The 21494-nt window shown below is 42.0% G+C and overlaps 3 protein-coding genes across 5 annotated transcripts; 2 read left to right on the forward strand and 1 right to left on the reverse strand.

The window, feature by feature from the left end:
- The first annotated feature begins 309 nt into the window (after positions 1–309).
- Positions 310–9181, forward strand: GNL3 (guanine nucleotide binding protein-like 3 (nucleolar)). Its single transcript, XM_014959419.1, has 13 exons — positions 310–531; positions 1177–1290; positions 1456–1539; positions 2014–2149; positions 3057–3160; positions 4674–4809; positions 5347–5434; positions 5813–5996; positions 6619–6761; positions 7453–7589; positions 8130–8338; positions 8642–8723; positions 8809–9181. Exons 1-13 carry the CDS (start codon positions 325–327, stop codon positions 8895–8897), a joined length of 1713 nt encoding a protein of 570 aa, XP_014814905.1. The 5' UTR covers positions 310–324; the 3' UTR covers positions 8898–9181.
- Positions 9182–10617: 1436 nt separating this feature from the next.
- On the reverse strand, positions 10618–18573 carry GLT8D1 (glycosyltransferase 8 domain containing 1). 3 transcript variants are annotated; one of them, XM_014959421.1, is made up of 10 exons: positions 18442–18573; positions 16944–17003; positions 16734–16832; positions 15207–15423; positions 14447–14564; positions 13832–13916; positions 13475–13587; positions 12743–12909; positions 12445–12557; positions 10618–11522 (listed from the first exon to the last, which is right to left on the reverse strand). In XM_014959421.1, exons 2-10 carry the CDS (start codon positions 16957–16959, stop codon positions 11332–11334), a joined length of 1119 nt encoding a protein of 372 aa, XP_014814907.1. In that variant the 5' UTR covers positions 16960–17003; positions 18442–18573; the 3' UTR covers positions 10618–11331. The 3 variants fall into 3 exon arrangements, with proteins under 3 accessions (XP_014814907.1, XP_014814906.1, XP_014814908.1); XM_014959420.1 differs by lacking the exon at positions 18442–18573 and adding an exon at positions 18152–18230; XM_014959422.1 differs by lacking the exon at positions 18442–18573 and adding an exon at positions 18008–18087.
- A 114-nt stretch (positions 18574–18687) lies between these two features.
- SPCS1 (signal peptidase complex subunit 1) lies at positions 18688–21255 on the forward strand. Its single transcript, XM_014959423.1, has 4 exons — positions 18688–18868; positions 19623–19682; positions 20011–20097; positions 21065–21255. Exons 1-4 carry the CDS (start codon positions 18833–18835, stop codon positions 21176–21178), a joined length of 297 nt encoding a protein of 98 aa, XP_014814909.1. The 5' UTR covers positions 18688–18832; the 3' UTR covers positions 21179–21255.
- Positions 21256–21494: the final 239 nt, after the last annotated feature.

Below are 21494 nucleotides of genomic sequence, written 5' to 3' on the forward strand. Positions count from 1 at the left end.
GCTTCTCCTGGGAAGGGAGGCCCAAGGGGGGTTATTTTTAGTACTTTGAAAAAAATTTAAAAAAAAAAAAAAGCTAGAATTTAAGCACTCTTTGGTTTGGGGAAGAGATAATAGGGAGGGGAAGCAGGGGGGGGGGGGAGGGGTGGGGGGGGGGGGGGGGGGGGGGGGGGGGGGGGGGCGCCCAACAGGGGGGGGGGGGGGCGGGGGGGGGGGGGGGGGGGGGTGTCTATTCCTAATTAAAATGTAACTTTATGGTGAGACATGATGCAATCGAAACACTTAAATCTAAAGTCAGAAAATAGCATTTTTTACTCTGTAAGTAGGATGGATATTCCCTCCCCCCCTTTTTTTTCTTTCCTTAGACTGAGAAAATGTTCTTGTCCCTGTCTCCAGATCAGAGAACACCACCGGAAAGTCAGGAAGGAGGCCAAAAAACGTGGACGCAAAAAGCCCAAGAAAGATCCGGGCGTACCCGGTGCAGCACCATTTAAGGAAGAGCTTCTACGGGAAGCCGAGCAAAGAAAGCAGAGGGTAAAATACAGTTTGTGGTAAAAAAGGATGCATTCGAGACCCTTCCTGTTTTCAAGGCAGCTTTGTGCCCATGCGGGTGTGCCCAGAGCTGCAGTCCTGGCAGACTATACGTGGTCCTGGCAGACACGTACTTTCAAAAAATAATATATTTATTTCCAGCATTATACAGTGTAAAACAATTCATTCTTTTAATTTTAACTTTCACGTCATCGCTATGTGTGTAAACGTGCTGGAAGTGTCATTTCTGATGTAATCAAAACTGCCTGCCATGCTAGATACATGGATATCTCATTGGAATGCTAAAAGCAGCTTGGCATTATGTGATTATACAGAAAATAGGGATCTGCTGCCCGAAGCACGAAGGAATGTGACATGAGAGCAGCGTCCTTATCAGTTGTAATGTGGCTGCTGCACAGCAGTTATTTTGGGGTCCAGCTAATGGATGTATTGCCTCTGGTTTTGAGTCACTTGAAGGCAACAGTATTCTTTTCAGGGTAGGATGCAAAAAAAGTTCCCAGTGTCACTTGAACAGCCGTGACTTCTCACTAAGCTTTGGTCAGAAATCAGTAAATGGGGAGAAAGCAGAGTTCTTCCTTACCACCTTCAAATAGGCTTTATCTGGCTGGCGTTTTTGTTTGTAATCAGCTTGAAGAACTGAAACAAAAGCAGAAGCTCAACAGACAAAAAGAACATGAAAAAAAGAGGAAGCTTGAAGCTAAAAAGAATGCAGCCAAAAACAAGGAAAAAGAAGAGGGAAAGGTAGGTCTCTGGTATGATTTTGATTCTTTGAACCTTATAGAAGCAGTAAAAGTCATCCTGAAACGACATCTTAAGAATTATATGTTACATTTTCGTGCTGTGTATGCACGCAGATATAATACACTCATTCTTATTTAAATTACTCCCTTTCATTTTTGTGTTCAGGAATCCTCTGGCAAATCTAAAGCAAAGACTAAGAAACTGCTGGATAAAAATTCCAAGGAATCATTTTGCAGGGAGCTCAATAAGGTGAGACACTTCAACTATTTTTATATAATTTGATGAGGATCAGCAATGAGACCACTTACTTTCCTTTTTTGCATTCCTGTGCAGCTGCTGAGGGAACATAAGGGTTGCTTGTGATAAATTTCAACACTGAAGTAAGGGATTTTACAAGAGAAACTGTGAGGTTTTCAGTCTTGTCTGGTGTGAGCTACTGAGACATCCAGCATTGTGAGGCATTAGACTTTTTGTCTTGTAGGAATGAGGTACTGGTGCCTAAGGATTTCTTGCCTTTGGGGAAAAAGATGAAAATAGCTTCAGCTTTCTGATTTGTAGCTCAGAAGGAAGGAGTTCAAACAAGAACACTCGTGTGAAACCTCATCAATCGTTCTGTGAAACTCAACAGTAACTCTTGTAAGCCACAGTTGTGCCAGAGTTGCCATCTGCCAAATAGTCTTTCATGTCTTATTTGAGAATCTTCTTTCTTTTTTTCTAACCCAGGTGATTGAGGCCTCAGATGTGGTTCTAGAGGTTTTGGATGCAAGAGATCCAATGGGCTGCCGGTGTCCTCAGCTGGAGCAAGCTGTAACTTCTTCTGGAGGAGACAAAAAGCTGCTGTTGGTTTTGAACAAAATTGGTAAGAAGCACAGGTTTTCTTGAAGTGCTACGTGGTCACCATGCGGTTCTGTGAGCTATGAAGAAGACTTTAAAGGAATCCGAGATTCCACTGAAGACATAAGATCCAACTCTGAGCTCGCTGCCCTACTGAAGGGGTCACATTTCCTCCACCTTTTAGCTTAGTTTGCTGAAAGAACACCACAGACAGGAAAACGCACATTCGCCCCTTTCTTTTGCAGTAACTTCTGAGGGCATTGGCCAGTTTGAGCCAAATTTGACAGAAGTTAACAATTTTAAGATCTTTAACATTTTTGTGAATGTGAGTAAGCAGAGGTCACGGTGCTGGACCCCACTGAGGCAATGCCAAGTTAAAGATCAGTAAATCAATGCTGTAGCTGTATTTGAAACTTGGCTTTGGGAAGTATTTTCTCTCTTCCATTGCTGTATGAAAGGAGGCATATAAAAGCGGGTGAAACCAGCTAAAAGGGCTGGAAATTACTGGCTTAGCAGCAGCAAAAAAAAAAAAAAAAAAGAAAAGGAAATACTAAGAGTGACAGCAAGAGCGAAGGGAACTTTTTATTAGAGTAACTTTTTCAGGGATGATCCTTCATAAGAATGTCACTCTCTGTACCAGAGTCTCCTAGCAGGAGCTAGGAGATACTCACATTAAAAACCTGATTCAAGGGTCAGAAGTGTAAATGTGGTACATTCTGCTTGAGGCAGACAATAAAGACTACAACTTGCAACACTGTGTACCTGTGGGGAACAGACCCGCTACTCTAGTAGTTTTCAGCCAAACGTTATTTGTTAAAAAGAAACATACTGGACAAAATACAGCCCAGTTCCTGATTCTACATTAGATTTCCTCCATACAATGGTATTTAAGATTCACAGGAGTGAAAAGACTCTGCTCTTTTTTTTCCCAGATTTAGTGCCAAAGGAAAACTTAGAGAAATGGTTGAATTATTTGAAGAAGGAGTTTCCAACGATTGCTTTTAAATCGGCAACACTGATGAAGGACAAGACTATGGTAAGAGCACTGCAAGCTGTCTTATGACTAAGTCGTATGTGTTACAATCATAGATGTTGAGAAACAGGAACTCTTGTTCTTTAAAATTCCTTTTCCCCTTGTTTGATTGCACTGTTGTGACTGAAGAATACGCCTTTGCACTTCGACTAAGCGTTGTGGTACTGTGGGGGAGTTCTTGCTATTGAAATACATACTGTTATTTGTGCCTAGGATGCTGAACTAGAATAAAAGCAAGTCTTTTTTTTTACTGTAAGAAGGACAATGAGGGGAGAAAGATGAGGAATTTTTCATCTTCTACATAGGAGGTTGCATCAGTTACATCTGAATTGTTTTGTAGGTAAAGTAGCACAGGCTACACTACTGTGTTCATCCTGACTGTGGCCATCAATCAAGGTAGAACCTAACATTATGCCATGAGGAGTATAAAGGTCCTAGTCTCAGCTATTTGAAGATGCTTCTTTGAGTCATACGTGTATTAATAGATAATGCTTCACACAACCCTTATAACAGCATAGTGAAATAGACCCTCCTGCAAAATGGTGCGGAAACTGCAATGCAGAGAGCAGGTTTTGAAATTCTTCAAAAAATTGAAACCCCTTGAGTGAATTTGCAGAGTTAAGGATTCTACCATCTGAACGTACATGGTTATTTTACGTTCACACAACAAACCTGCAACACAGCCTGAACTGAAATCAAAATTGCTATTAGTCAGTTCATAAGCGTTGTGGTACTGTGGGGGAGTTCTTGCTATTGAAATACATACTGTTATTTGTGCCTAGGATGCTGAACTAGAATAAAAGCAAGTCTTTTTTTTTACTGTAAGAAGGACAATGAGGGGAGAAAGATGAGGAATTTTTCATCTTCTACATAGGAGGTTGCATCAGTTACATCTGAATTGTTTTGTAGGTAAAGTAGCACAGGCTACACTACTGTGTTCATCCTGACTGTGGCCATCAATCAAGGTAGAACCTAACATTATGCCATGAGGAGTATAAAGGTCCTAGTCTCAGCTATTTGAAGATGCTTCTTTGAGTCATACATGTATTAATAGATAATGCTTCACACAACCCTTATAACAGCATAGTGAAATAGACCCTCCTGCAAAATGGTGCGGAAACTGCAATGCAGAGAGCAGGTTTTGAAATTCTTCAAAAAATTGAAACCCCTTGAGTGAATTTGCAGAGTTAAGGATTCTACCATCTGAACGTACATGGTTATTTTACGTTCACACAACAAACCTGCAACACAGCCTGAACTGAAATCAAAATTGCTATTAGTCAGTTCATATTCTTTCTTCTCTTAGTAGTTGATGGCTAGCTTTTATTTACTGTCACTTAACCAATGAGCCAATTTCTTAAACTAGTTCCTCCTGTTCAGAACAACACAGTAATATCATCTAACAGAGGACAGGAGTTGGAAACATTGGAGTAGATAAATAAATCTAAGCATACATGTTTATCTTCCTAAATGGCTCCTGACCATCGTTTGTTTTTTTTGTCTTTGAATCCTGTAGCAGGAACAGTTCACAAAAAGACGTGCACGTGTTGATTTATCAAGAACCACTGAACGTTTTGGAAGTAAATGCCTTTTGAAGCTTCTTCAAGACCACGTCAAGACTCAAAACAAGGCCATTCAGGTTGGGGTAGTAGGTAAGTGTTTGGCGAGGCAGGAGGAGTTGCCTTTTCCCATAAAGCTTTGGTATCCTGTGTTACAAATTGGGTAAAACAACTAACACGTGACTTGATTTTTGGCTTTCTAGTCATTGTTCTTACTTTCAGCTAAGACTCACTGTTCTAGTACTTCAGTTGGCAGCAATGTGTGCTGCACTTAGATGCATGTAGTGTATGTGATATGTGGAAGGCCCATTGTGTGAGGCCTTAGCAGATTCAGCAGTTTAGGGAAATGAGAGAAGCAGTTCACATACTGTGCAGCTGGCACTGCCTTCCTCCTGCCTGGTAAGATCTGTGGTGTTGCATTCAGTGGTGTATTTAATGCCTCTGCTATTATCAGTGTGAGAAATGAGGATACATACCTTGTCTTACTTCTGTAGTGAAGACTTCAGATCCAACTCTGATCTCGCACTGAAGATGTACTTTATCACAGTCACCTGGAAGAAGCAGTTTTGATCAGTGTTACATAGGCTGAGTTTTTATTTAACTTACAAGGATTTATGTGGTTTTCTTCAGGTTTCCCTAATGTGGGAAAGAGCAGCATAATCAACAGTCTTAAAGGAGTTCGTGCTTGCAATGTTGGCCTAACAAGAGGTGTTACCAAGTAAGCTGAGTCTGATAAAAGCTGTTCATTTCCCTGTTTGTTGTTGTGTTCTGATTACCCTGAGTTTGTTTGTGCAGTTTCCATCCATTAAGGGCAAAGTATGCCCCTGTGTGCAGTTTTAAGTGCACATTTCAATTTGCCAGGATGAAAGATAGTGATCTGTATGATGCAAGATGATGCAGAATAGTGCATAAGCTTGCTCTTTTTGTACATTTAGATTTCTGTCCTACACAAAGCATATGACAAGAAAACACTGGAACTGACTGTGCATGAAGTACATTCAGTCCAACTGAGCTTTGTGTCTGGCATCCCTCACTGTAACAGTTCTTTGCTAGTTGATTACCTTTATCTACTCACAGTGCATTTCTCTCTGAATAGGTCCATGCAAATTGTGCACATTGATAAACAGACAAAGATCTTAGACAGTCCAAGTATAATTGCAGATCCTTCCAACAACGCCCTGGCTCTGGCCTTGAGAAGTATCATAGACACAGAAGAATCAGGCTCAGCAGATGTGCTGGAAGGAGTAGATGCCATTCTGAATCACTGTAGTAAACAGCAGGTGAGCTCCATCTGTTTCTACATCTCTCATTGCATTTGACTTCTCTATAGGTTTCTTAGGCCAATAACGAAAGTTCATTTCACTTCAACTAATTCTGGTAGCTTTTGCACTGCTTTCTCCTAAGCATGCAGTGTGGCAGACTTTGGCTACTGCGTCCAACACTAAGAGTGTCTTTCATCCTTACAAATGGAAAGCAAATAGAGCATGCCCCAATCCTGTAAGCCAGAGGCTGTTTTCCCAATAACTTTTCTGATTTTTTAAAAAACACTGCTTTAAGATCTTATCACAGAGTGAAAAATGATGATATTCTGACTGCTTCCTATGATTACAGTGAAGACCTCAGATCCAACTCTGATTTCACTCTAGTTTAACTGAAGCCCAATTCCCATTCAGTTCTGTGCTGTTTTTTCACAAACTAACGTGCTGTCTCTATACATCCACTAGTTTGGTTGAATTTGTTGATGAAGTAGGCATTTTGCTTTGTAATGTTTGCTCCCACATGCAAGATAAAAAAATGCTTCTTCATGTACTTGTTCATCCTCATTGTAACCTGATTTGATTTGCTTTTTTATTCCTAAAACTAAGAGAAAAGTTCTGAATGCACCGTTTTCTTTTGCACTAGGTAATGATGCAGTATAGTATCCCAGATTTCAGTAATACTGAGGAGTTTTTAACTTTACTTGCTCAGAAGAGAGGTATGCTGAAAAAGGGAGGTGTTCCTGATGTAGAGAACATAGCTAAAATACTGCTTTGTGACTGGACAGGGTACGTATGCCATGAATTTTGCTTTACGCTGCTCACCTTGTTCACATTGTTAATCCAGCACAGCCAGAGCTCCGAGTCCTGAGAAGTACTTAGAAAGGAAAGGCTGCCTCTTTTTTCTCTCTCTTTCTCACATTTGACTTTTTAGAGAAGGGCATCATGGATAATTCTCTAAAGTAGTGAAGGATACAGAGTGTCAAAGCATGTTGCATGTTATTTTATAGACAGTTTGCTGACTCCTGGTTTAACTCTGTTTAGGGAATTTGCCTTCTTTTTCAATACTGAGTCCATGTAGTCCTCTTCTGCAGACAGGAAAGGATATGGCAAATTTTCTGTGGAAATTTATAGTGGTTCCTACATTTTGAGGGTGGGAAAAAACATAACTTAGTGACTGGGTGACTGTTTCCCTTGCTCAAGTGGTTCTGCTGCTTTTGCAGCTCATGATTTTACAGGCACAGTTTTTGTTGACAAAGTATGGCATTTCTTTTTCCTCTCAGGAGTGGGCTGTACACTTAATAACAACTTCAGAGTCAAATTTAAATAGCTATTTAACTGCTCTTAAACAGGTGATAATAAATGAGGAGTTAGGTTGAGGAGTTTGAGAGGTTTGTGCTCTGGGGCTTATTTTTAAATACAGTGATTTAACTGTGTTATCCTTGGTTGTTTTTTTAATGCTGGTATTTTATTTTCCTAGAGCTAGAATAAGCTACCACTCAACACCTCCAGGATCTCATCAACCGCCACCATATCTTACGGAAGACAAAATAGCTAAAATGCAGGAGTGCTTTAATTTAAAGAGCCTAGAAGAAGAAAACAACAACACTGTTCAAGGTAGGACCGACACTGTAATGCACTGCAGCCCTTAAGAGTGGTAGTAGTAGTTTTAATGGGAGATTTTGAATGGAAGTCCTCCTGGGGTTTATAGGATAGCTGTCCCAATATGGAGTGAATATCAACCTTCTAAGAAAGAAAGAGATTCTGATGAAACAGAACAGTGCATCTGTGTGCTGTCTTAACACAAATTACCCTTGCTAGATCTTAAGTTTCTGCTTATCTGACCTAACCCTCCTAAATAGGAAATAGGGAAAAAGAAAGTTGAAAAGCACATAAACACTGGCTAATTAGGCCAACAAAATACATTTTACTCAGTAAAATCTATACTCAAATCCAAGTCTCTCAGCTCCTAGCAGTGTTCTGTAGATGCCTCACAGAAACCTATTCTAAGAGAATTGTCCTTTGTTCTACCTGCTTGTGTGGCAGTTTTTGAGGAAGGGAGGGGCGGGACTGTCTTTTTTCTAGCCCTGACCCAGCATTGCATCTGGTGCTGTGACTTAACAGTGACTTTACAGTCGATTCCTGTGTTTTTCCCAGCTTTAAAATACCCCAGTCCAGCAAGCAGCATCATTTTCCAGTCAGCTGGTATGACAAATGGGATAATAGAGGAAAACAAAGTGATAGAGGAAGCATCAGAGTGGGAAAACTTGGAAACAAACCAGGATGAGGAGGAAGATGAAGAGGAGGATTTCACAGAAAGTGATGACGATCAAGATGATATGGAAGAAGAAAAGAATGTCAAAGAGGTAAACCAGTGTTTCATTAGGCTGCTTCTACCTGTACCCAGTCAGTATCCTGCTGTAAACAGAACTTGTAGGCTCTGTGAAGCCACTGGGATAAATCAAAAAGCTTCTGGAGATAAGGGTTGGGCTTTTTTTGTAATTAAAGAAACAACATTGTTCTAGGTCAGTTCTAAGGCAGCGTGTTCCCAGTCAACTATACAAGGGGACATGCACACTATCATCAGTCCCTGTTAGGTTTCGTTTGCATTAGAGACTTCATTAGTGATGTCCAAATAAACACTTACGTCTCACCTCTCTGACTTGTAGGAAAACAAAGTTCAGGCCACGAGGAAAGCAAAGCTTGGAAAACGACAAACAAGTCCTACAAATTCAGAAAAGCAGATGGCAGGTCTGTATGAAACCCCTGGCTTGAAGGGTAGTCTCTAGTACTGTGGCACCGGCATTGGTTTCACTTACACCTTTTCTTTTCTCAGAAAGCGAACATTCCAATTCACTGTCGCTCAACTTGGATAAGACAGCAGATGATGACGATGCCTACGATTTTAATACAGACTATGTGTAATGAATTATGTGTGAAGATACCGTTTGGAGACTCTTACGGGCTTTTGGAACAGTCATGAAGACTTGTTTTGTGGCTAAAGCTGGAGGAACGCTGCATACCAGAGCTGCTGCAAAGATTCACAATTATTACTGTGTCAAATAATGTATATAATACTGTATCTCTCTTGATTGTTCCAGATTATTTTTATTTCCTGTGTTAAAAAAGCACCTGTTTTTAAAAATTCTTAATAGACTGAGTGAGTCTGTTTACTTTGCCTTATAAAAAGATTGTTTCAGAAAGATAAACCCTTTGTCTTTTCCTTTGAAAAACAATGATAGAAGTTTAACTCTAGTCATGTTCAAGCAATTAAATTTCAAGGTAAATTTTCATCCTCCCTCCATAAAATTTGTTTTTCCTAGAGGATTACAGAGACTGTGCCTCTAGAGCATAACTTAAACCAGTAAACTTTCTGTATACTTTTTCAGAACTTGTAGAATTTTCTCATGTAAAGGTTGGGTGGATAATGCTACTTATTTCAGCTAGACCTAAGGTATGTCTCTTGTTCTTATGGTGCTCTTGACCAAAAGACCCATCTCCCGATGACACCTATTATACACGGTAACCACTGGTAACTGTAAAGCAAAACGTTGCCCTGTTCCTGTGCTGGGCCTAGAGCAGAACTGGTGTAGCAAGAGAATTACTGAGAGGCCCTGCAGCTGCTCAATGAAGTAAGCATTTAGAATAAGTGCCTGATACAAAGCGTCTTCCTCCTGTGCACCTGTTTTCTTCTAAAGGTCTGATTTCTTTAGTAGATAGTTATATTTTCCCTAAATGTATGTTGAGGAACAGTCCTACACAGCTTAAAAAAATAGCATCGAGTGCAGACACAGACACATGCAGTTCACATAAGCCTGCTAAATCACAGCATGGATGTCAGAACTAAGTTGGAGTCAGCTGATCTAGTCCCATATTTCAAACTTTGATAACTGAACTTACTTCATTGCTCTTAAACACTTCAAGGACAAGAATAGTTCTTGTTCATCAAAACCCAGGAAAAGGTATAAAAGGTAACAAACCACAGATCATCCGTGACACAAACAGAACTATGGGCAGGGACTGCAACTGTTAGTTGGAAACCCTTTTAAAATTACAAAGCAGTGCTAAAACCCTACTCATACACATGAACGAGCCCTTTAGGTCTGTGCTACCCTGAGCCTTGGGCCACAGAACACGGAGCTCATCTCTGCATTAACACAAGACATTATATTTAAACATCCTGCACTGAGTACTGTTCACGTGCAGTACTGGATAAGAACGACAACTCCGAGTTCAAACCTGTATTAAAATTGCTGCAATAGCTCCCAGCAAGAATCAGCTAACAATAACCACTACTCAAACTTAACACTGTAACTATAAAAAACCAAAACAACTTACCTATATAAAAGGTGATGGGCAGCCACCTGCAAAAGGGCGCTGAAATCTCGCTTGATGACTGTAAAAGACTGGGAAAGGCGTGTTGGGATAAACTTCTGTGGCTGAACCATGCTTACTTGAGAGAACTATGAGGAACTTAACAATAACAAAATTGATCTGTAATTCATAGAGCCTCATCCCCAAAGTAAACATTCTGCACAATTTAGGATGAGATGGCTTTTGCAAATATGAGTTCAATTGACTTTAGTTTTAATCACTTGACACTATTTAAGTACGAAGACTAGGATCAGATGCCATTTACCTGAGGTTTGAGTCAACATGTTAAAATTAGCTTTTATTTTTCAACAAGGTTTTCTCCACCACTTAACAAAAATGTTTTAGTGTTCACTGGCAGTTAAAACCACTTTGCATAGTGAAATAATACTTGAAAAATTCATCTTTCAAAACAAGATTCAATTTTGCAGAATTCTGCAAGAAAGACTTACACAGAAATGGTTGGGAGGAGATTTCATGCAAGAAAGGGTTGTTGAAACTTTCACAGGATAAGAAAACAAACAAAAACCAAACACAAAACCAAAACCACCAGAACAAAACCCAAGCAGCTCTTAATTACAGTACATTACTGTGCAATATTTGCATGGTGAAAGCACCAGCTGAAGTTGTATGTTTTTCTTAGAAACTGTTTCGTTCTGTAGCTGACAAATTGATTTTCCTCTAGAAGACTTGTAGTAAAGAGCAGAAGAACATGTAACAGCCCAAAATGAACTAACAAAAGTGCTAGTCAGTGGAGATCCTCCCTTGCTTTGTAGTGCTGCTGGAGTAGCATCTTCTGTCACACAAGTGAGGTGAGTCTCCTTTGGACCTGTGTGTTTCAGAACCACACCAGAATAAGTGCGTCACCTTGTTTGTGCTCCAGAAGGCAGGGAGCAAGGACTGCTCTGTAATACAAGTTGGCTAAAGAAAAGTTCTGCTTGGCTCCAGAGGTTTCCTGAGAAAATGCCATCAGTTACTAGAATTGACTCTACTTTGCTTCATAGGCTTCTGAATGTCTGCGGATCAGGCTGAACTTGCCTGTAGGGTCAGGGATGTACCACTTCTCCCAGACTTCAGTGTATGAAGCTGTTCTTCCCCACGGTTTGAAATGTCCATTCCAATGAAGCAGCTTGGCAGCTTTCACAAACTGAGGAGAGTACCTTTTTCCAGCACTAGACCCTTTTATTGGAAAAGAAGCATTAGTGACTGAAATAAAGGCAGCAGAAACACCAACATGCAATATTTTAACTTCAAAACAAAGGATTTCAACAAAGTAAATCCTGTCATTTATGGAGAAAGGTGGTGATATGGGAGGCAGAAATCAGAACAAAGTGAAAAAAACGTAACTGGGTGTAAGCGAGTGCCACTTTGATCTGTCTCAGTATCTATTTTAATGTATTGCCTTAACTTCCAAGTTCTATAAAACTCCCCTAATACCCAGATGCATTCAGCAGCCTATGTATTGTTCAGTGGAAACAAAACCTAAGTTCTCCCAGCATTAGGGTTTCACCAGCAGCAGAACAGATACCAATGTATGTTCCTCTCAACAATCCTGGAGGAAACACCTACGATCACTTCAGATACAATATATTTGTGAAAAAAGAAAAGGAAAATGAGAGGTAATTTGAGTGTAAGTCAATTCAAGAACTATCCCCGTAGCAGTTCAACAAAGAAAGTTCTCCCAGCAATAGGGTTTCACCAGCAGCAGAACAGATACCAATGTATGTTCCTCTCAACAATCCTGGAGGAAACACCTACGATCACTTCAGATACAATATATATGTGAAAAAAGAAAAGGAAAATGAGAGGTAATTTGAGTGTAAGTCAATTCAAGAACTATCCCCGTAGCAGTTCAACAAAGAACAGGAAGAATCAGGCCCACAAGCCCCAAGCTGGTATTGCAAAGCAGAGTTTCTTAAAGAACAAGGTATAAAATAGGGGAAGAAAAGATCATCATCATCGGTTGGACTAGGTGATCTTAAAGGTCCCTTCCAACCTAGACAATTCTATGATTTTATCAGCTGCATCATCAACTAGGTGTCCAGCTACGGACCTAGAGAAACACACTGGGGGATCAGTATCACAAATGTTTCATACTTACCAAGATGCCGCACGTTCCACATGGGATCAATACTGGAATGTTGCTTGTAAAATACAATTAGCAGTGGAGGTGTCGTGATGCTACCGGCCAGAGTCCTACTGTAAAGTTCCTCTCTGGAAGAGAAGATAAAACAAAGTCAGGATAGTATGCTTGCGTGGCCCTAAATTAGTTGATTTTTCACTTGCAGCTGGATGACAGGAATCCACAGATACATACACAGTCCTTCATTTAACAGTTAGATGCTGTCACCATAACCCAGCCCCTGATCCACTGTCACCCCCAGCTTGTGGGTACTTACTCTACATTAAGTGCCATCCACTTCTCCAGTTGCTTAGTGATGTTCTGTAATTTCCATTCTGTCAAATTGGCGACAAAAACTCCTGGATTGAAAGAGCAGGTGTTGGCTTTCATGGCAAGCTTTCGGATGGTTTCTTTTTTGTAATCTAGAAACCCAATGTAATTATACTGGGGGAAAAAAAAAAAAAGATAACAGAAATCAGCTTGAAATATGGTCAAATTGCTATTTAAAGAAAAATTTTGCACAATCCCCAACAGACAAGCATAACTTGAAGTTGCTAAAGCAAATACTCCTTCCTTTAACACAAGAGCAAGAAAACTTAAGAGGTCTAACATTTTAAAAATATTATTATAGAAACTACATATTTTAAGGAATGCTGCATGGACTTAATAATACCATATTATTAATATGGTACCACTCCCAGAAAAAGTACATTTTATACACTCATAAATGAAAAATTCTCCCTCTGATGTTCTAAGACCTCCTGCTGTTCCATACTGGGAATTACTTTCATTGGAAAGCACAGCAAAAAGTGTTTTTACTGTGCCTAAACAGAAACTGCAGGTGTCATTTGTAACACAAACATCAGCATAAATTGATTTGGGGAGGGACAGTCACACTTTTAGGTTCACTGCATTTGCAAGTCAACCTGCAAGAACAATAAAACCAAGTGCCTGTTTCCAAAGCCTGGGATCTATAGCATTGTCACCACTGAATCAGAATAAAACTAACCTGATTGCCGGCTCCACGGACAGCAACTTTGTTAGTGGTTGAGTCACAATCATCTGAAAATGCAGCTGCGTGTCCAGGTTTCAAGGGAGTGTTGTAAAGTTCAAGAATATCATCTGAAAAGTGGAAGTAAGCACAGAAAAATTAAAAGCAATCTTGATGAAGCACTGAGTGACTTTTTGTTCAGTCCACTGCTAGAACAGACAAAACCATTCAGTTTAATGCAACTCATTCATATTTACAGTTTTTACATCTTTTTACATCTTACTTTTTCAAGTAGAAGTGTTTGGTTACTGTAAGAGACAGCATATTGACCTCTGGACAAGGCCAGTGGCCAAAGCTTAAGAAAAGGTCCCATACCTTGCACTATGATATCATCATCCACATAGATGACCTTCTCTGCATGAGGTACCAAATTGGGCAAATAGAATCTTGCAAAGGTTAACTGTGAAAATAAGAAAACAAGAGAAGTGAATAATTAAATGAAAATTTGTCCAAATAAATGTGAAATTGACCATTACTCCTGGCACTTCTACCCAAAACAACTTCTATCTAGGAAGTAAAATAGGCAGCAATATCCTATAAGTTATTTACAGTAAACTGTTTCCATCAGTTCCTGGTTTCCTATGAATTTGTGCATTGATAAACTACATTTAAAACTGGTCTACATTAGAATTTCTTACTTCTCTACATATGCCTGTAGTATCTCTGAGGTGTTGGCATGCTTGACATGCAAGCTGCTGTGTTTCACTGTAGCTAGCAGCAAAAAACAGTATCAGGCATGCATATGTAGATATTCAAATCCACCTCTCACTATCTGGAAATTTATTCTTACTGAAAGTTATTAGTTTGATTATAAAAGATTGCTTATATCTTAACAGATTTGATTTTGATCTCTAGTTGTGTTTAAAAGCCGATACCAAAATATATTGCTACTAACTAATAATTGCAAACAGTAAACAGCATCATCCTCACTGGTTTTAAGGCATCTGCTTTTTGAGGATCCACTTGTACTTTCCCTTCTAAGACACGAGGGTCAAAATCCAAAATCCGGTATCTCAAATTTTTCAGGGCAGTGTTACTTAGCCACAGCCTGCAAACAGGAGAAAAGGCACAGATCTTGTTAAATGAGACAAAAATCAAACTAAAAGCAAGGGATCCAATTAACAGCAACACAGATCTTGACCTGGCCACTCACTTCCCTATCCAACAAATACACATATAGAATGTAATCTATGGCTGATGCTGGTGGTGTCCTGTAAGACTGCAGGGACATGCCCACTATCAGTGTAATGCACAGATGTGACAGAGGTAGGTTGCTTCTTAGTTTTTTAGAAATATATGGTCCTGTTAACACAGGTCCTTCCAAAAATATCAGTGTGAACAGATGAGGGTAAAAATAAAAGGATCAGAGAACAATCCACAAAAATGGAGAAAATTTATTGCCAGTGTTGTAACTGCTTAGATGAAATGTAGGAAGTAACTTTTACAACCCGCCCACCAACAAACTCCAACCCCATTGGGAAAGATGGCTCTTTTCCACCCCTGAGCCATTACCCAAAGGAATGACCACAGGACTCCCCATAGCAGCCTTGTCACCAAGTTGCAACAAGCAGCAGCAGCTAGAACTGCAAACAATTTTGAGGAGTGCAGTTCCAGGAAAAGTCAGATCTTCCTCTTCCCACTGATACTTAAGTTTTAAGGTATTGTGGGAATCTAATGAAGAGATCATTACCTCAAGTGATCCACAGTATCATTCAAAGTAACAATATGGAAAACCACATTGGATCTGGTGTTGCGGTAAATACTGTTCATGGCTGCAATTGCACCCCCAAGCCTCTCGTCTGACGCTGCAATGACCACAGAAATCTCCTTATCATTCCTCTCATCTGCCAGCCTCTGGGGAGCTGCAGGTATGAAATCAATAGGCTGAAGTCCTAATGGATTTGAATCTGTGGAGAAAAAGTGGCATCACGTACTTGTTTCACGCAAATGAAACAGACATTATTACCACACCAAAATTCCAAACACCTTCAATAGTTTCTACTATGCAGCCACTTGGATGTCTCAGTTGAGGTGTGGCTCATAGCGTGCCAGGATGAAAATACAGCTCCTGCCCTTGAGAATCCAAGATGTCAATGAACAGGAAAATATCACACAAATAAACTATATCAGTTTAACCATACATATTCACACACAGCACAACAAGGTACTAAAATGAAGCTTAAACTCCAGTAGGCCACAATTAGCTTTGGTCCCTTCTGCCATGTCTATAAACTCATTGACTTTGCCCTCCCATTTACCCTAACCACCTTCTAGTCTTCTCCACATCACCCTTCCCTCTCTTTCTTCTACTTTCTTTTCCTCTTAGGTAGGAACCAACAAAGTAAAAAGAAATTCTAAATTAAAGTCATTGTTGTGAATATTTTTCCACTGAAGATCAAGGCATTAAGTCCAGCCCATGTTTATTCCAGGCATCACAGATCACACTACATTATCTAAGCTGAAACAACAAGAATTTGTACTCATAGTGTGCAGGAAAATGGGAGATCAGTGTTTAAATTTATGATTGGACCATATCACCCATAAAAGCTGGCAAATTACCCGCTACCCGCACTTCTTATAAAACACCGATACCCTTCAGATGACCTAGACTATTGCATATTAGATAATTTTAGGTAATTTGAGCAACATAGCAAACAGGGATTTGTGAGTTTGTGGACAAAATTCTGCTGTTCACAAAGCTGGGTTTCTGCTTCTTTCTGAGGACAGAGCTCAGCAGCTTTGACTTCAGCCGATTCCTGGCTAAGACCTGCCAGGCTCCTATTCAAATGCTGCTGGGAAGCACCTGTACAACTGCTACCCAGGAGCAACAGCTCCCAGGAGCAGCAAACTGGGACTTGGCAGTCAATAGGAACATGGAGAAGCTCTAGGGGACCACGTGCAGTTCTTAAAAGCAGACTCCTAAAAATGAAAAGGCTTTTTTTAAACAAACTGAATCGTATCTTAATGACTGTTATAGCCAGAAGGAACCCTTACTGCTATCTCACCTGGCTTCCTGACAGAGAAAAGTCACAGGACAGCAAGAACAGACAGGCCCACCAAGTTGAAGTTTCTTGGGTATGAGAACAGCAAAAGATGTACTCATGAAAGAGTACAAAAATTATACCTTGTTATGCAAATGATTGATCATTATCATACACATTATGAGCTTGTGCTTTCCCACCAATCTTCAAAAATAAATAAATAAAAGGCATCATACCTGATAACTCCCGTTTCAAGAAGTCACTGAGGCCTAGAAAGTTATGATGAAGAACTAGCAAAAATATGACAACAGCCACTATAAGGATGGAAATGTTCACTGAAAAATTAAAAGAAAAAAGGTTTATCAATAGAACCAGAGATAGATTGGGAAACTCAGAAAAGTTAAAAAGATATTTTTTAAAAATTAGACACACACATATGCACATACCTTTCCTTAACGTCATTTTGCTCTTGTTATTTTACTTATTAGCATAAGCCTCCTGCAAACCTGCCAGAGAAAAAATACATCAGTCACTTCCTACTTCCAGTGTGTGCTTGCACAAGGCATAGCACACTGTCACCAAAAGCAATACAAAAATTATTTATGGGGTTTCTTTTACCATTGAACCAAGTTATTGTTACAGTTATTACTACATCTGGAAGCATCCCACCAATAAGGTAAATGATTATACATTTCTTTCCGTGCTTCACTAACTGCAAGATTTTTACAGGACACTGTTTATAAGATTTTAACAACCAGCATTATATATTTTCAATACCATGAAATTCTCTACATAAGGTGTAACAGAATATCAGCTAAAGCATCATCACACAAAAAAAGATCTCAGAAGTGTAAAAGAAGGTATTACCAACATGTTATAGAAGAGGGTAAGACCACACGCTCAAATCACTGATGCAACTTTGGTACGCAATTCAAACACACGTTTTCGTTATTTAACGGTACCAGAGATTGTGAAATGAGAACAAGAACTACGCATCTTAGAGCGTGAAACAGCTCTCAAGTAACACACAGAAAACACACCAGAACAACAGGCAAGACTCAAGAAACAGAGGCTGTTCTACATCAAAGCTCTAGCAAAATTTCCAAGTTGAGGTATCACAAACTGTGCCTGTTCCGCCGCTCGGACGTAACAGCCTCCTCTCTGCTGTTGCGCTTCTCCCGTGGGGAAGATACATTTACGGAGTGCACCAAGCAAACGCCGTGTCCGCAGCACCACCGGAGCCGGTGGGGACAGGCAGCGGGGGCGCAGGGCAAGGCCTGTCTCTAACGGGCTCCCCGGGCCCCGCGGCGGCGACGCTGAGGGGGCAACACACGGAGGCAGCGCCTGCCCCGCAGTGACTCCGCACGGCCCCAGCTAAAGGCACCTACAGCCAGAAATTATCGTCAACGCAGGCACAACCCCCGCTAACGTACTCGAGCCCCCGCTCGGCGCTTACACCGCCTCAGCCGCTCCGCTGACGCGGTTTCCACACACGAAGCTCCCCCCTCACCCCACAACACGCCCCCGTTTCACCGCCTGCTCCTCGAGCTGCACGGCGGTCCCTCTGGCTGCCTGCCGCCTACGGCGCGGGGGCTCCCCCGCAGCTCCTCCTCCGAGGCCGCCTCTACCGAGACCCCGCCGCCATTCCCCTCACCGTCCGCTCGCGTCGCCGCCAACTGCCACCTCGGCAGCGCCAGCGCGCGCCGCCCGCGCGGCCGCCGCCACCCACCCTCAGCAGCCCAAAGGGCCGCGGGGTGCCCGCGGCGATGCCTGATAGACGCCGGGCGCCAAGGCGGCGCCGCGCCCGTCCCGCCGCACAGACCGGGCGGCCGCGTCTACCGACGGGTTCGTCAGCAGAGCTCGAACCTTAGCCGGGAAGGGCAGCCCGCAGGCTACCAACTCAGCGTCGGTTCTGAGCAGGCGATGCCCGCAGGCGCCTCGCACCTGCCGGCTGAAGGCCCCTTCAGTCAGGGGTCCTGAGACTCGATGCCGCCGTTGTCAGGGAGACAGCGTCTTGCGCCGCGCCCGCCGTTATCGGGGAGGTCGCGGGGGAGGCGGAGGCCGGGCCCAACCCAGCCCCGGGGCAGCGGCGGCGCGGAGCCAACGGCGGAGGCGGGAGAGCGGAGATCGCCAGCTCAGGATGACGGCGATGAGGGCGGAGTGAAGCGGGGGTGTTTCCGGCCACCTCAGCGGCCGCCTTCCGGTCCTGCGGCAGCGCGGCGAGGGACGCGCTGAGGACCGACTCGCCGCCGGGCAGGGCGACAGCTGGCAGCCGCCGCGGGGCATCGACTACGGGGACGAGGAGCGCGAAGAGCGGCTCTCCGCTGCCGCCACCATGCTGAACTTCTTCCGCTCCATCCCCACGCAGATGGTAGGGCGGCCGCCGCTGTAGGCCCGGGCCCTCGGCCCCGGGTGGTGGTGGTGGCGGTGGCAGCGTTCCCCTTCCTCCGTGCGGTGTCGACATCTGGGCGTGAGGAACTGCTGTGGGGATGCGTATAATTTGCGTATTTTGGCTCGAAAAGTGGCGGTTTAGGGTGCTGTAGGAGAGCTGGGGGGGGACGCTTTGTCAGGAAGTGCAGTGACAGGACAAGGGGTAACGGTTTTAAATTAGAAGAGGGGAGATTTAGATTAGACACCAGAAAGAAACGCTTTCCTGTGAGGGTGCTAAGACACTGGTACATGTTGCCCAGAGAAGCTGTGGCTGCCCCATCCCTGGAGGGGTTCAAGGCCAGGCTGGATGGGGCTTGGAGCAACCTGGTCTGGTGGGAGGTGTCTCTGCCCAAGGCAGGGGGGTTGGAACTCCATGATCTTGTAAACTCCCTTCCGACTCTGACCATCCTATGATTCTATCATATTCTGAGCTTGCACTGCTCATCCTGAATGGACAGCGCTTGCTTTTGTTTTTAGGTGACATGGTCAAGATTGCAGGGGAGGTGCTAAGGGAATTAAGAGCTTAATTCTTTCCCACTTTAAATCCAGACACGTAAGAAAAATAATTCCAGTCTGGCTTGAAAGCTGACAAAAAAAGCTGAGAACCTGTGGTCAGGCTGACACGAAGCTCTAACCTGAAAGCGTTTAACTGGTAGTGTTTGGGGCAACTGACAAAAAATTATCTCTTTCCCCAGGACTACAAGGGCCAAAAATTAGCAGAACAGATTTTTCAAGGAATCATTCTTGTCTCTGCAGTAAGTATCCTAGAACTATGGGTGATAACATAAAGGACTTATTTTGTTTTCTGATCTTACAAAGTGGGTTTTTTTCTGATTGTTTGGTTTATCTGCTTACAAGCTTTAAACAAAATTACAGGGGCTGCCATGGATTAAGACTTTTCTTCTTTCAATCTTTTACTTTCATTATTGACCTACAATTTTGAAAACAACGTTAGAAAGATGTATGAACTGTGCTTTTGAAAAGCCTGTGTTTTTCTACTTCTCCCCTCTGCCCCTTAACTTAATCAGGGCACGGGAAAATGTGTGTGTTTGCTTAAAGTTTGATTCTTATTTTTTTTTGCAGATAATTGGTTTCATCTATGGATATATAACTGAACAGTTTGCATGGACTGTCTACATAGTTATGGCTGGATTTGCTTTATCGTGTTTGGTAAGAATTTTTTTTCCCAAACCAGAAAATACATTCACTGTTTTACCTGGAGTCATCATTAAATTCAGGGGCTGCCAGCACAGACCAAGGTTTGCTGTGTAATTCAGATTGTTATTAAATGGTTGTTCTTTCTTTGATAGCACTTTTGTAGAAAGTGCTTTACACGCCAGTAAGTGCCTTTTCTTAAATGCTTGTAAGATTTTAGAGAACGCTGCAATTTAATACTGCTTTTGAGTTAGTTTTTCATTTGAATTAAATTTTACTTTTAAATCAAGCGAATCCCATTGAAAACGTAAAGGAGGGTGAGGCAGCTTGTGAGAATTTCGCAGCTGGCCGAGGATTGAGGAGAGAGGCTGGGACACAAATTAGCAAATTGCAAGAGTAATTCCCTGTTCATTCCCATGAGGTGTCCCCTTCCAATTGGCCCACACTCAGGGTTTTTTTACACGTGGTTCTTAGACCTTTAAAGTGTTCAGATACAACAGAATTTGACCGATCACTACTTAACACACACACACACACACACTACTCTTTTGAAAAGCACCTATAATTCTATGGCATCATCGTCCACCTGGTTCTTACTTGATGTAAAGGTCCCCGGAGTCGGTCTTGCTTCAGCCACTTATCTCTGATGCCAGATAACAGGGGGGTGTCACAGAGGTGTCGGAGGGGGTGGGACGCTGGCCTTAACCTCAGTAGTCCAGGGGTATCCTTGTTTTCTTCAGGGTGGGTGCTGTCCTCCTCCTCCTCCTCGCAAAGAGTTTACTTAAGCATGACTATGCAGTATACGATGTAAACTATGTGTATCTCTGTAGTATGAATTTGTGTGAACTTTCTTAAGACTAATTGGTACAGTAGTAGCAATTGCTACAATGAGATTTTCCTAACAAGCTGTGCAAATACTTATCTAGCAACTTGATTTACATATTTTTATTCCATATTACATACTTTATTCCTTTCCCTTAAGCTAACACTCCCTCCGTGGCCTATGTACCGCCGCAATCCCCTGAACTGGCTACCTGTCCAGGAGACGGGAACAGAAGAAAAGAAGACAGCAGACAGAAAGCAGAAAAGACGCTAAAAGCTAAAAAAAAAAATGTGGTTCATGCTGTTACTTTGTTATGTTTTCTAAATGCATTTCCGCTGGCAGATACTTCATGGCTTGGTGTCTGGGTTTTTTTTTTCTAACTACTTTGTATAGCAGCATGAGTACACCAAGATCTGCAGAGAGCACGAAGGCTTCTCTAAATTTTGGCTGGAGTTTCCGTGAAGTCACGGAAAGGAAAAGAAAGTCTGTGAAGGAAAGGGGTGGGGGCATTAACTTTAGAAGGCTGCTGGAGGTCATATCTTACTCTAGCATTTTACTAAAAAGGAACACAGCAAAATATTCAAGTCTA

Source organism: Calidris pugnax, unplaced genomic scaffold, assembly GCF_001431845.1.
Source record: "Calidris pugnax isolate Ruff unplaced genomic scaffold, ASM143184v1 scaffold407, whole genome shotgun sequence".
NCBI lineage: Eukaryota > Metazoa > Chordata > Aves > Charadriiformes > Scolopacidae > Calidris > Calidris pugnax.